This window comes from Falco rusticolus, chromosome 13, assembly GCF_015220075.1.
Source record: "Falco rusticolus isolate bFalRus1 chromosome 13, bFalRus1.pri, whole genome shotgun sequence".
In the NCBI taxonomy this organism is placed as follows: domain Eukaryota; kingdom Metazoa; phylum Chordata; class Aves; order Falconiformes; family Falconidae; genus Falco; species Falco rusticolus.
The window spans coordinates 4,094,120-4,108,605 of NC_051199.1; the positions used below are offsets into that span (position 1 = coordinate 4,094,120).

The following is a 14,486-nucleotide window of genomic DNA, read 5'->3' on the forward strand; positions in this document are numbered from 1 at the left end:
CCAGGTCTTTGGCTCTGGTTACTCTGTAAAACAGAAGTTGTGCTAGCAGCTCAGCACAAGTTCAGGGCAAGTCAGCCAAGTTGTCAGGTGGTGGCTCATCATGTGAGAGGTTTGGATCTTTGTACAATGTGGAAGACTGGGAGGGAGCCACAGGATGTTGTGGAGAACTCTAGAGTGCTTAGGGGGAGCTGGGCATCCCGCAGGAGAAGGATCATGAGGAAAATAACATTTGAGAATAGTTAGACATAAAAATGCTCTATAGTAGTATCTTATGGAGGGCATATGGCAGATTTTGGAACACTAGCAATAATGTTTGAGGTCATCTTATTTTCAGACATTAATGTTCTGAGATCAATGAACTACACTACTATTCTCAGAGCTCTGAATGACACATAGATTCAAGTCACCAGTGGGTTTGAAGGAGCCTGTGGTGCTTTTCCTTAATCAGAGTGTTAACGTCTGTATTCCGCCCGAGTACAATGCAGATAACAGTTCCTGAGCTGTTTTCTATGTTCCCCAGCTGTATTTACTCCCTGTCCTAAATTATGTAGCATGGCTATATGTGAAGTGACATCCCTACCTGTGAAGAACCCATTTGTGTCAGACCTGCTGGTTATCACAAGGAGAAGGGATAGTGCTTGCCCAGCCCTAGTATTTATACAGTTGCTGTAGGATGCTGCTAAATGTGAAGAGATGCAGCACTGATGGCCCAGCTGCCCTCAGGACTGTGTGGCTTCACTCCTGAGAACACCATGAACCTTCCCAGTGCTGGATGGAGGTGCCTATTCTGTCCTTTCTGTAGAACTACTAGCTTCTGCTTTCAGAAGAACTCTTAGCTAACAGGTACCAGTTTTATTCTTTTGGGGAGAGATTACATGCATTTCTTGAGACCAGTGATAGTATTTTAGGTGTCTCATCTGCACAATGGCCTCTCTTCCCAATAGAAGGGGAGAACAGTGATTAATGCAAATAATGGCAATATCCTTAGGCTCCTGCAGGCTTTTCACAATGCAGATTTCTAGTGGTTCTCTTATAAATTACAGCTGATATTTTGGAGAAAGGAAGAGGAGGATATGGACTCAGTTTGAGCTGGAACTCTGGTCTCTTTCTCTGTCAAATTTCTCTGCTTGGTTTCAAGAGAGGATGCCACTCAGCAGCATTGCCTGCTCTCAGCAGACACATGACTTAACCTGTACTGACCTGTCAAACTCTGTGCACCACAGCATCTTTGATAAAACTGACTCTCAGCTCAGGCTCATTGTTTCCAGCTCCTGGGAGAATCAGAATTTGTATGTTTCAGAGCTGCCTAAGTGGCAGTGTCAGGATGTCAGAGACTGACAGTGATGATTATGCTGCAAGGAGAGGAAGACAGATGGGTTTGACATTGCAGCAGACTCTAACTGTCTAGTTTCATATGCTCAGTTTAATGCCAAAGGGCAATCAATTTTAGCCAGGGCAATTAATTTACTTAAATACAACTTGACAGTTTGGCTAAATTTTTTTTACTGGAGTCCTCTCCGTTAAGGAAAGGTGCCTGGAAAGGCACTTGCATTACAGCATCACAGCTGGGCTCAGTAATTAGGACCACACGGAGCAGCATAATGCATGCACCTTCAGGGAGAAACTGTTTAGCACTTCCAGTTTTATCTTCTACAGTACGAGTAAGGACTATCTCACACAAGATGTTACACACACAAGAGATGAGGAGCTGGAGAGGGAGTCTGGGAGAATATCTCAGTCATATTTGAAAAGGCAAGGCTAGGTAGCTGCTCCTTTCTCTCTGGCCGGCTGCAGTGGCAAGAGAGCAAGGGTGAGGGTAAATTTGTGGGACGTATGTAAATCTATGGGTTGTGGGGTCAGGACCTTTTGCTGGACCTAGGTCGTTGAGGGATTTAAGCCAAAAAGGGCTACCTCACTGTTGCCTCTGTTGCCTGTCAGTTCTTCAAAGTAAACAGCGAGCAGAGTGCTTTAGAAAGCATCTTAGTAGCTACTTCTTCAGCTATAAAATGCTGTTTTCCATGTGGGGTTATGTAACAGGCTTCGGTAGAGCCCTCTGGGAAGGCCAAGAAGGGGATCACCCTTATGTTGGGATGTTCCATAAGGAAATGCTCACAGGCATTCCTTATTCTCTCAACAAGCTGCTTAAGGCAGTCTGCCTGCTTTGCTTACACTGCTGGGTGATCCTACGTCAGATTCCCCTTTTTTCCATCCTCCCCATTATCATTTTCTTCCCCCTTTTTTCTTCACTCCCTTCTCCAAACTCATACTGATAAGACTGTCTATACCACAATGCTAGTACTATATGATATATATCATTAAGACTGAAAACAGTGCTACCAGTCCAGGTGAGAAGGCATGGATTCAGAGCTATGGCTTAGTTCAGCTGTCCTTCCCAAAAAAGGCATTCTTGCACTGACACCACTCGGACCATATTGCCAGAGGAGGCACGGTGAATACCCTGGCGTGCACTTCCTTACCTTTGGATCCACAGTTCATCTAACGCTGTCTTATCAGAGTTTACTGGAGATGGTGATCCCTTACGAGGTAAAATATTCAGAGGCTCTTTGACGGGCTCATTGTTTTTGAGTGACCCTGTGATATAAGAGAAAGCCAAGAGGATGTTAAAATGGTCATTTTCTTAAGGGTCATCTCTACTTTTACTGTACATAGTGGTTTGCTTACACCAAAGGTAACAGGAAGACCACAGACACAAAGACAGTGATGCTTTAGCTTGGATTTTCAAACAAGACTGAAGTATCATCAGCTTGCACAGTGCAAGACTGTACAGCTTTTGTCACAGCTGCAAATGCAATTGAGAAAAAGTGAAGGCAGATATACAATATCAGTTCTTATGCGAGCAGCGCTCTCACCACTGAAAACTGGGTCCCAACATCAGTGATTTTCAGTGTAATGCTTTAAGCAGAAAAGGCTTAGCTGTGTGTGCCTGTGCATGCCAATTCCAAGTCAGGGCTTCGTTACTGCTCTGCTTGCAGGCACACAATAGATGTTCAGTTTACTGGATAAATCAAGGCTAGATTTGGGTGAGACAGGAGCTTTACTTTTAATTGCTTCTCCAGTTTCCCTCAGATGAACCTCTGATCCTTTCACAGGGAGCCAAAGTTGTATTAAGTCCATGGCTTACTACTGCAGTACTTGGCAGGAGAGGATGCATCTCACTTTTCTCATGAAACCTCCTGTTGTTTGAGGCTTGTTGATAAATGGCCTTGTTGGTTTTTATTAGAAATATTTTTGTCTAAGTCATAATTCTGTTTGCATTTCAAACTGGTGGCAGCGCAGGCACGTCAATGTTCAGACTGAAGCCAGTTTCTGATGCACCCTTTTAATCAATGCTACAATCTTTCAGAGGGAAAGGGTGAAATCCAGACTTTTAAAACTCCCTAAAACAGTGCCAAGGGCTTTTGAAATGCTAGTTTGAGTTATTTTCTTTGCCTTTTGAATAGTTTAAACACTTTATCCTTCTGTCAGAGGAAAGTGCTTTAAAAAACAAACTCTTTTTCCAGTTAAAGGAAAGCATCTATTATGTTTTACAGCTCCTAGGCTATAAGCCAAAACTTGGCTGGTGCCAATGGTGCCTATATAAAAGCCTTTCTCTGTGCTAGATTTACATTCTTTTAAATTATTTTTTTGTGTTCTCATTTCTTGAGTCTTTATTTTCCCCATTTTGTATCTTACTCTGTATTTCCCCCTGTATCTTTCCCTCTCTTCCTTTCTTCTTCTTTCCCTTCTCCTCCCCTCCCCCCGCATTCCCTAAGCAAAATGAGAACAGGTTAACATGTGAGCTTGAGTCAGACTGTTGGATAGCTGCTGTTCAAATGGGTTTGAAGTCAAGATAAAAGAGCTCACCCATCCCTTGCTTCCATGCACGTCAGCAAATGCTGTCAGAAGAAGTTCCTGCTACAAATGAGGCTGGTGTAGAAGCACTGCTGTCCAGTTTCAGGGAGAGAGGATGGAATCAGTGGAGTAGAGGGATAGGGCAGAAGAGCTGCTTACACAGTCCTAGCTGAATTTAAAAGCTGTAGCTCTGAGCTGGACTTGCTACAGTCATACTGGAGAAACAGACTGGAGAAAAGAAGTGTTCCCAGTGTGTCTTGCTGAACAATTGCAGATATGGAAGAAAATGCCCTGTTTGGAACAGATCCTGTTTCAGCAGAGAAGGGTGGGGGGTGGGGGGTGTGAGAGGGAAGCGTAGGTCAGCTTCTGTGGATGCTCTAATGAGCTGCTAAGAGAGAAGCCCTTCTTTTAGCTTGTCCTTCCTCAATGACACTGGCTAGACAGGAGTGATGTTCTCCCTGCCATTGTCCTGATGCCGCGATGCTGCAGATGTGTGAAGAAAGTGCGTCCTGTGCTGGTCCTGCTACAGTGGTAGCAGTAGGTAACGGGTGAGGGCCTCCTCAGCAGCGGTCTGGATGCTGTGATGCTCAGGCAGCAGGAGAGAGGGTGAGTGTCTTCTGTGCTTGCTCTGCAGCAGTGCTCTGGGAAAGTGGTGAGAGGATGACTCTGCTCCTCTGGTCCTGCTGCTGCACTGGCAGGGCGGAGAGCAGTTCTGCTCTGGCATAGGCGAGGCTCAGTTTATCCACAAACCTCATTGCAACAGTAGCAGAATATTAAACAGGAGCTCTTTGCTCTGCTGCTGTCTGCTTGGAAACTTGGAGAAGGGAGGGAACTTTCCTTCTGTCCATGCCGCAGGGTTGAATGGGCCTTTATACTGCTGAAATAACGTGGCTCCCTTGGTGAGACAGGCAGGAGACACCTATTTTCTTGGGGACATTTCTCAGACCTCCTTTATTTGGGGTGGAGGATGTCTGCTGTTCGCTTAGAGAACTTGGTCTGCTTTCAGGAGCTGAAGCACTGAGTTTCACTACTGTGTAACAAAAAAATAGCTTTCAGTGGCTTGCAGAGCAATCAAACATTGTATCATTTCAATTCATGCAGCTAGCCAAAGTTCAGAGTCCAGTGTGTTGTTTCTGTTAATTATGATTTCAAGATAGGATAGGTATTTTTGCTGTGATTCCTTTTATTTACAAGAAGGTATAAAACTCAGTTTCTCTGAACACCTGGGAGATGAAGCAAAGGGCGTTTTCTGTGTTCACAGTTCCAGGTCTCTCCCATTTAGTGTTTAGATTAAAACCACTTCCAGGTTTTTTTTGCAGCCCTGTTTCCAGTGCTTCTGAGTATGTTGCAATAGCTCCTTTCCTGGCTCTCTCTTCAGCTTCTCCTGTTTCTTTCACAGACAGCTGCTTAGACAAGGTGCCAGCTCAGTGAAAGCCTGGCCTTGCAGTCATGCTCTGTACTGTTCATACTTGGAGAAAGCCAACTCGTTCCATTTCTACTGAAGCCATGGCTGCGTGCATTTATGTTCTGGATGGTGTTCCTGTTATTTCAGCCTCCTGTCTCAAAGGGAGCTTAGGTGTTTCTTACAGCTGTCTTCAATACAAGGTGGCAGCAACTGCATTTTCAGAGAAGTCTTGCTCCTCTCTCGTAACAGTCTATTGCAATTTCCACAGGCTTCGTCCCTAAACATACTGCTGTTTTTGCTGGCTGTTTCCTCTATATGCCATGCAGCTTGCCATACAGTTACTTGTATAGCTCTCACTAGAATATGTCCTTTCTGTAGGCTAAAGAAGTTCCTACTTCATTGACAGCTTCATGTCCTTCCCTGTTCAAATTACTTATCTCTTAGAGAGCAGAGGGGTAGCAGAGCAGAGTCCCACATTTGTTTATATTCTCTGCCATGAAGCACGTTTAAGTATCCAACCATTTTGCATTCAGGCTAAACAAAGAAGGATGGTGCCCCTCTGCCAGCTGTGCTGTAGGGCAGTGATGTACTGTAATGTGCTGACTGCTGAGCCAGTTCCTACCTTCCCTGTCCCTTTTCTAATCTCAGTGACTCCTGTAGTTCCTAATCTCACTGGAAAAGGAAGTATTGTTCCGTTCGGGTCAGTACTCACCTGTAACATGCCCCAGGTGCATTGCCTCTCTCGAAGATTTTCTTTTCTCTCTGCTTGGCAGCCTCATGGACCGGTAGTACCTGGAATTTCTTTGAATGGCAATGTAATGTGTGTGCAAGTCCCTCTCGTGGGTTACTGGCTTAGCACCTTCTGACTCTTCCTCACTTTCAGAGACTGACCCTGACTCTCTCAGTACCTGCTGAGAAAGGCCCTGCCGGAACCCACCGGCAGAGAGCCTGCTGGTGGCTTTTCTCCCATGCCCAGCCATGGCTTCCAGATCTTGTGTCTATGGCAACTGAGATGACGGATCAGTGGCAGAGCAGCAGAAGACAGGTAGCCTCCACAACTCCATCAGCTTTATCTGATTTAGAGCTGGAAACAGAGGAACAATACACAACAAAATAGGAAAAGAGAGGACAACAATCTGGTTAGTTTAGAGGCCGTAGTGCATTATCTGTTTAGGATAATGGAGACTTTCCAGATTTTTTTGTCTGAGATCATTACCTTACAAGCCTTATTCTAACCTCCCGAATGTTGCTTTGCCATGCTCATGGTTGTCCTGCCATGACACATTGTAGTGCTACAGATGTTACTGGAAAGATGTCCTATTTGCTCAATTGATGCCACTCCCTTCTGTCACTTGTGAGCAGTAGATTACTAGTTGATTTAGAGTGCATACAAGTAATGGCCATGTCCTTGTTTTTGAGGGTGAAAATGTTACAGAATAGAAAGTAAAAGCTGAAGAGAAAGCTCTGTTAATCTGTTTATTATCTGTGTACTTCTCCCTGTAATAGAAGAATTAATGGCTTTTACAGGGCTGGGTGCCTCTAACACTTACTAACAACACTCCTGTGGTGCAGATAAATGCAGAAAAAAACATGAATGTCGAGAAGTGAAGGTAGAAGAGGCAAGATAATGTAGCAAAGGAGAGCACAAAGATTTGATTCTGTTTCCCGAAGTTGCCCTCACTCAAGTGCTAATGCACCCTCTCAGTGACATGGGGACTTCAGCACAGGGGTCCTGCTGCTCTGTCTGTCAGCACATGGTCTATGCCAGTGCGCCCACGCATTTTTTGGGAGGCAAATCAGTACAACAAAACAGCAGCTGATCCTTCAGCCTGTGCAAGACTGGATAAAATGTGAACCGATTACTTAAGTGTTCGCTGCTGGCTTTGTCTTGTTGAATTCTTACAGCTGTCAAAGCCTTTCTAAGTACATAACGTGATTTTATGACTGATGGGGCTATCAGGAATAGTAGAAAGAAATGCTGTATAGGAAATGTGAATACAAAATTGACAGTTCACTGAGAGAAGGGCATAAAATAGTGCTATGGATTAGTCATTAGATGCTGTTTTGAGAAGTTATACATATCGCTGGTTTGCTACAATACAGTACATCTAATGTAAAAGATAATCTAGAAGGTAACTCTCAGGTTTTGTTCTGGGTCTTCTACAATCTCTATGAACCCATGTGTGCCACAAACCTTTTTCTTGCTTGCCCCCAGTGTCACTCCAGCTGACCCTGGCACATCATGGACAGTTGGGACATCATCTGCTAATCCTCTGCTTTCAAATATTTTTGAGGGCCCTATGTTTTATCCTTATAAAGGGAGGGTCATTACCTGAAATCATGCACTGGGCCTAAGTTGCTCTGCTTCCTGGCTCTACAGATGAGAAAGTCTGCTTTTTCCTTTCATGACCTGAACCACTGCATGCAGCTCATAGCTGCTAAATTTGGATCCTGACTTCAATTCTGCCAAGACTTTTGCACTGTTTGGAGCTGGTGGTTGCTCTGGGACTGTTTCCAGTGTTACTGGAAGTGTATGAAGGACCCATTTGTTGGTTGTGGTGTTAAGTTTGGTTTGTAAATTACTCTGAGGTGTAGAGATTCACTAAGCTGGTTTCTGTGGCTCAGCGGAACAGCAAAATAAAAACAGCTGCTGTTGGGACAGCTTGAAAAGAAAGAGAGGCTGTTTCTTTTCCTGTGCCATCCTTACTGTCCCAAAACTAAAGGCCCAAAGGCTTGATCCTTGCAGCTGTGATAGAAGTATTTCTGTTAACTGGACCACAATTAATGTTACACCTATAATCCTTCCTAACCCTAAAGTCTATCAACTGATTATTTTTATATTTATTTCCCTCCTATAAACTGTTCTATGCCTTGCCGCTCAAGAAGATGAACCTGTAACAATCTCCTCTATATCAAAGTTCCTATGTGCTCCAAGTGGCCACCCCTTATTACTCAGGCTGGGGCAGAGACCTGTCTCTCTTTTGTGGTCTTTGCAATGCTGACACAGTTTGCAATGCTTAGCAAATTGCTGCTGCTGTTCTCTTGAAAAACGATTAAAGTTTTGACAGGAGCTGCTTACTAGTCAGGAGTAACTTCAATACCATGTATATCTCCAAAAGAATCGTTAGGCAAATAGATGTGTGTGAGGTGGGGTGAGGGGAATGGACGAATGCATGAAGACTGTTTTCCCCTTTCACTCATCTGGTGAATATGAAAGCCCATGGATGTTGTTGTTGGACTTTTACAAAGAAACTTGGTAGAGAAGGAGCCTTCTGCATGGCTAAGTGAAACTCACTCAGCTGGGTTGCCCAGCTGATGTAAGTATGTGTTCAGTAGCCCTATCAAACCAGTGTAGTTATCTTTGGTCCGTCAGAGGAATGAAGGGTGTCCATCCTGAACAGTTAGCTTGCTGTCAGGCTTCCAAACGGTCCCTAACAAACAAGGTGTTTGACCAGAAGTGAATACAGCAGTGGATGTGAGAAAGACTTCCATGTCTTCTGGGAGGGGAGAGGCAGTGGTGAGGGGACACTTGTTTACTGTGGTGGCTATAAGCAATATGTATTTTTTTACTTTCTTCAAGAACAGAATGTACTTCTGAAGGCAATGCTTTCGATTCCGAAAACGGATACTCCAAGATATTATAGAGAAACCATTTACTGATATGTCACTCAAATAGTCCTGGCTTTTGCAGTTGCTTTAGGTGTATAAAAAATTGGAATGAGTTTAAAGGATACATTCAAGCTTAGTATTACATTATTCTGGTAGCAGTCAAGCTATTCAGTGACAGAGAATGAATGATTCAAGCAGGCGTGGACCATAACTATCCCTGTGTGAGTGTTTGTAGGGAATTTTTGAAGAAGGTATTCACCTCTAATAGTTGCCAGTAGGTGAGTGTCAGGTCTTGCATCAGGAGTAACCCATCCCAAGTATATTCACATGCCATCTTGAGATCACATGTCTTGCTGCAGTGTTACCACCAACCTGAATGTGCTTTGCATGCAAACATACTTCCCCATAGTTCAAGAAGATCAAAGTACCAATCTGTAGGGAAAAAGAGAAAGATGACAACAGTAAAACCAGCAAGTGATGCACATACAGCAACACTAGAGATATGCATTTTGACTCACACATAATTCAGCCTACAGGAATTTGACTGTATAGAAATTTTACTTGCCAATGTAAAAGAAATGGCATTTACCAGCAAATGCTATGAATTTGTACAGGAACAGTTGAACTTGGGGATGTTAGGTAAAATGCTAACAAAAATTGTAAAAGGGATTGAGGTTCCTAGAGCCGTGTGGACCTGGATGCACAGATGTGTGGGGGAAACAGGGACTGCTCCTGCTTCTGGGAGAGTGTGACTGGATGTGTTTGCAAGGCATGGTCTAGCAGTGCATGTCAACTAACTGCTGATCCATCTTGTAACAAAGAGAGTGGGCTGACAGGGATTCAAAGGGTATCAGGTGTATCAAAAGAGCAACTCCTTTTAATCAGTTAGATCTAACCAAAGATAAGAATGTTTTCAGTAGCAGAAGCTGCAGCCTGAAAACTGAGATTGCAGCTATGTAGAGCTGCAGATCAAATGGTTTTAGTCTGTGCAGAGTTTCATCTGGAAGTCTGGAGCAGGAGGCATATTCTAGCACTGGCTGATCATCTCTTCCTTTTCACTAGTCCTATGACATGCCAGGCAGGTGCAGCTGCACAAGCCATGGTAGAGGCAGACTGTGTGGTCTGTTGCTGGTGGCAGCCCCAGTGCGCACCAGTAGCAGAAGGAGCTGCTGGGGGCTGGCAGCCCCAGAAAGCCAGGCTGGCTGCCTCAGCTGTTGCTGCAACAGGAGGGGTGCAAGCGGTGCCTTAGCTGGTGGGAAAAGCCACCTCCTCTCCCTGCTGAACCTGCTTGCTCCGCATGCCCTGACCCCTCTTTCAGCAGCAGTTTCCCAGGGCTCCAGCACAGCAGAGCAGGCAGCTGGATCATGGCCAGTTTGCTGCCCTAAGTAGTGGGCTGTTTTGTTAAGCCTGGTTCTGGCCCTGAGCTGACAGCCTCTCTCCCTCTGGGAGGATTTCTTCTGCATGGTCCCTTCCACTGCCATGAGGCAATTGTTTGCATGGGACTTGGCTGGCTCCCTGCACTCAGCCTTCCCTGCAATAGAAGGGAGGCAGCAGGGTGAGCCTAGTGGCTCTGCTTGCTGGTGGATCCAGTGCCTCATTAACTTGCTAAGTCCCCTTTAAAATGGCAAGTGTATTGTCTGACTGAAAAGTGTGAAGTACTGTAGTGAGAAAGTATATACTTAAAAAATGCCTAATGACTTTGAATTTAAAAATGCTCTGTTTGCCAGTGTTACACAATGCCAATGCCTAGTCTGGAAGGGTAATGAAGATTGCTAAATTAGTATTAGAGACAGGCTGAAATCTCCAGATATGCAACTCAGGGACGTTTCAAAGCAGGAAATAACAGGTATGAATACAACTTGACTGTATGGTTGTTCTATATAGGGGCATATAGTCACAGAAAATTAATTGCCCTTTTCTGATTGTATAACATGTCCCTACCGCCACCAGGGACAAGATAACAGTATTGATGAGCCCGAGTGGGCACCCAAAATATGCAAGGATTGTGTCCTGCCAGAAGGCAGGGAGGCACACACAGGCACACACAGGACACTGAACCCCTATGCTGAGTTATCTAGCAGTGTGCTAGCTTTGCCATCACCTTGAATCCATTCATGACTGGATGCCCCTTTAAATTATGTATAGCTCAGCAGAAAGTTTTGGGGCTCAATGCAGAAATTAGTGTCTTGGCTGTAGGGTGTTTATGCCGTAGAAATGCAGAAGGTCATATAATCTTTTCTTCCTTCTTCTGTATTGAAGTTGTTTCAAGTATAAGCCCTATTAATGACTCATCTGGAAGGTTTTGCACACTGAAGGTAGGGGTGCACCTTTCACGTATATTTGATGAACCACATGGAGCTCTTCTAAGACAGTATTTTGTCTTTAAGCCTTCTTAGTTAACATGGTTCCTTTAATATTTTTCCTTTAAATACAATCTGAATGCACATGCAAATGCCAATTCAGCCGCATCTTACCAGCTTCTTTCTGAAGTGTTTTAATTATTTTGAAAGTCTTGTGCAAACTGAAAACAAATCTCTGCCTCCCACTGCCATCAGTCCCCCATTACATCCCTGCTCATGTATTAGGCACTGAATTTTTTTCCCCTCTTCCTTGGTTTTAAGTGGAGTGGAATGTCATCTCCACTAAACTCTTTCACTCTGCATCATAATGAGGCAAAACCAGCTCTGTCGGGATGGGGCACAGTCCAAACTCCAGCAGCAGGCCTTACTCATCAGCTGCTGTTCTTGCTCACGTGGGTGCCGATCCCTTAAGGAGTGCCATGCGCGGGTGGGCCCTGCTGAAGGCACTGGGGCTCCACACAGGCTCAGTCCTGCATTTGCATGGGGAGATATTTCTGTCTGAGCCAGGGGAATAGTAACACCCACAGACTCAGCCCTAGGCTCTGGCAGATTTAGCTTTCGGCAGATGTAGCTATGAATTCATTTAGCCTCATCAGTGGTTTAAGCTAATGCACAGGCTTTAAGCCGGTGTAAGTGAGGCACTCTCACGTGTCCTGTTGAGATGCAGGGGGAATAACTTCCAGCAGAAGGATGCACAGGCAGCTGGGCACTGTAACACCTTAACCTAAAGCCTTCAATGGCCCTGAGCTGCCTGACGACACATATATTTATGTTTTCACTGTTACTGGTTGGCATAACCCTCCCTGGAAGTGTTAACAAACCTGACCCTTTCTTTTAGGTGGTGGCGAGAGACAGTTAAGCACATGTCCCTGTCCAAAGCAAGGTACATGACATTTCACTAAGGAATTTGAACTATTTAGGTGCAAGGTCAAGGTATTATTTGATTAAGGCACAGGGGTGGAGAAAAATGGGAGGAGCATGAGAACAGACTGACCAGAAAGCGAGACACAAACCAAAGAGGTTCACAGCAGAAGCCAGAGAAAAGTAGACTGTACATTTGGGGATGCTGGCTTGAAAGGAGATCAAATTGCTTGACCCCACATGGTTCCAGAAAACAAACATTTTGTACTAAGATTGAATTCTGTCACCAATCCTAACAGAATCAAAGTACAACCACTCTGACTTTGAGAAATTCTTCCAGGTGAGAAAGGTAACAGAATGGTTTTATTGCCGTGATTTAGTGATGGCACCTTATTTATAGCAAACAAAACCAAGAGACAATTATGCAGTTCATTACATGCTTGTGACAATAAAACCTTTATGTCTTGCACGTATGTTACAGAGAACTTGGTTTAGAAACATTTCAGAGACTAAAAATAAATATGTTGGATCTGTTTGATACAGCGTCCAAAGCCATGTGCTTTAGACACCATGAGACCAAGTGAACGGGGCTTGGAGAGAGAAACCAGTGCATTTTAAAATGGCTAAAAATTACTCAAACGGCTTTGCTAGGTCTAAAAATAGTTCCAGAATTAAGTTTGGCATTGTAGGACCTTCTATGTGTAGAAGTAAGCATACCTGTGTAAACATAGACACAAAATGAGCGTGTCCTATAAATGGTTACTTAACAGAAAAGGATACATGCCTTCACACAATTCCCTCTGCATGAAACATGGAGTATTTATAGCAGCTACTTTGTGTTAACTAATATATATCAATATCTACTTAAAAAATAACACTAAATAATTGCATATATTTATGATTTATGGTTTTGACTGTTTGGTGATTCTCTTTGATTCAAAAATAGTCATGAAAAACACGTGCTTTCTTGTATGCCACTAATAATTGTAATCTCTGCTCAATCCATGCATCTCAGAGTGGTCCAGCCCTATCCCATTGCGTTCCATGCTTCATCTCTTGGGTCTCATGCAGTAGACATAGCTATGGGCTATAGCTGTTAAAGAATTCCCCTTCTGGAGCTGTTCTACATATATGTATAAGTACACATATATATGCATATATAAACACACACGTGATCTCCAGCTGTGTAGGGGGAGTCAACCTAATTTTTAAAGCATAAAGAAGAGCAGAAGTGGAAATCTACAAGCTCTTCTGGTTGTCATTATAAGCTCTTAAATCTAATTAAACAAAAACCTGACCTTATTTTTATTCCTTTCCTTAAATTAGTGTACATGCAATGGTGAAAGTATATCCTTGCCTGAAGATTTTGACAGAGTCCTGGGAGGTAAAATGTATAAAATTCATCCTGTTCCTCTGACATCACTGAAATCTCTGTCTATACTCCTAAGAACTCCTGCCTCTAGAGGAAGCCCCCTTTCCTTTTTTCTGCTGCTTATGAAATGTTGCTCCTGATGCCATCCCATTCCTTATTTCTGCTTAGAAGATACTGGTGAAATTGTTGCCAAGTAGCTGTGGTCTAAAACGCTTGAGGTTTTTCAGGCTTATCCTTGGAAGGTAAGTGAATAATTAAAAAACAAATCACTGCAGCTCCTAGGCTAGGAGGGAGTACATGACTATCAGCTCAGGGCTAGGTGCAAATCTCAGGACATAGCCTCAAAGCGTAAGATACCAATGTACTATGCAAGTACACAACGTGACCCTCAGCAGTCTGCCTGGAGATGTCTCCTGTTTTACAGGGTTGCACATAGGTGTTGTGAGTCCTTGTTCTGTTTTGTTTGTTCTCTTCTGTTTGGACTGTCTGAAGCCTTCTAGCCATGGAAAGAACATGCAACATAAAAGCTTACACTTAAAAAATTAAAGGACTCAGGTATAGAAAGTCTAGTCTGCGATGAAATGGTTTAGTGAAGAACACAGTATGAGAAATAATGTCCTGGGCATAGTGCCTTGCTGAAAGCGGAGAAGTTTAGTAATGCCAGGATGCTTAGAAGAGGAGGTTAACGGATGTCTTGGTTGAAGCTTTTCTAGACAGACTCAGTAAGCAGACAGGCCTAGTGTCCCTAGGGCAGACAACACCTGCACTTCTCTTGGGGAAAACTATTATACGCATTTCTATTTCTAGATTTGCTGGTTGCTTATGAGACACTTGTTATGGAAGAAATGAGCATGGGTGGTTATTTGAACTGCAAAGAAGTTAAGAACTCAAAGGGGGTTTTATTTGAAAGCTTCCATACAGAAGCAGGGAAAGAAGGCAGCTGATTTTGTTGATCAAGGAGTAGTAGAGCTCTCAGTTTTTCTTCCCTCAGTGGTTATTGGGTGGAGGGTCCAAAGAGTGCCTCTTT

At 43.8% G+C, this 14,486-nt stretch overlaps 2 protein-coding genes across 2 annotated transcripts in view; one reads left to right on the forward strand and one right to left on the reverse strand.

Annotated features, from left to right (window-relative positions):
• NGEF (neuronal guanine nucleotide exchange factor) overlaps window positions 1–14,486 on the reverse strand; it is a 52,761-nt gene that overhangs the window by 35,509 nt on the left and 2,766 nt on the right. The window contains exons 2-4 of the mRNA XM_037406473.1: window positions 9,239–9,298; window positions 5,970–6,341; window positions 2,478–2,592 (exon numbers count right to left, since the gene is read on the reverse strand). Of these exons, the coding sequence (XP_037262370.1) occupies window positions 2,478–2,592; window positions 5,970–6,237 (383 nt within the window). The 5' untranslated portion in view covers window positions 6,238–6,341; window positions 9,239–9,298. The remainder of the gene's footprint in view (window positions 1–2,477; window positions 2,593–5,969; window positions 6,342–9,238; window positions 9,299–14,486) is intronic.
• The window catches only part of NEU2 (neuraminidase 2), a 32,354-nt gene that overhangs the window by 1,701 nt on the left and 16,167 nt on the right, over window positions 1–14,486 (forward strand). The window lies entirely within an intron of this gene.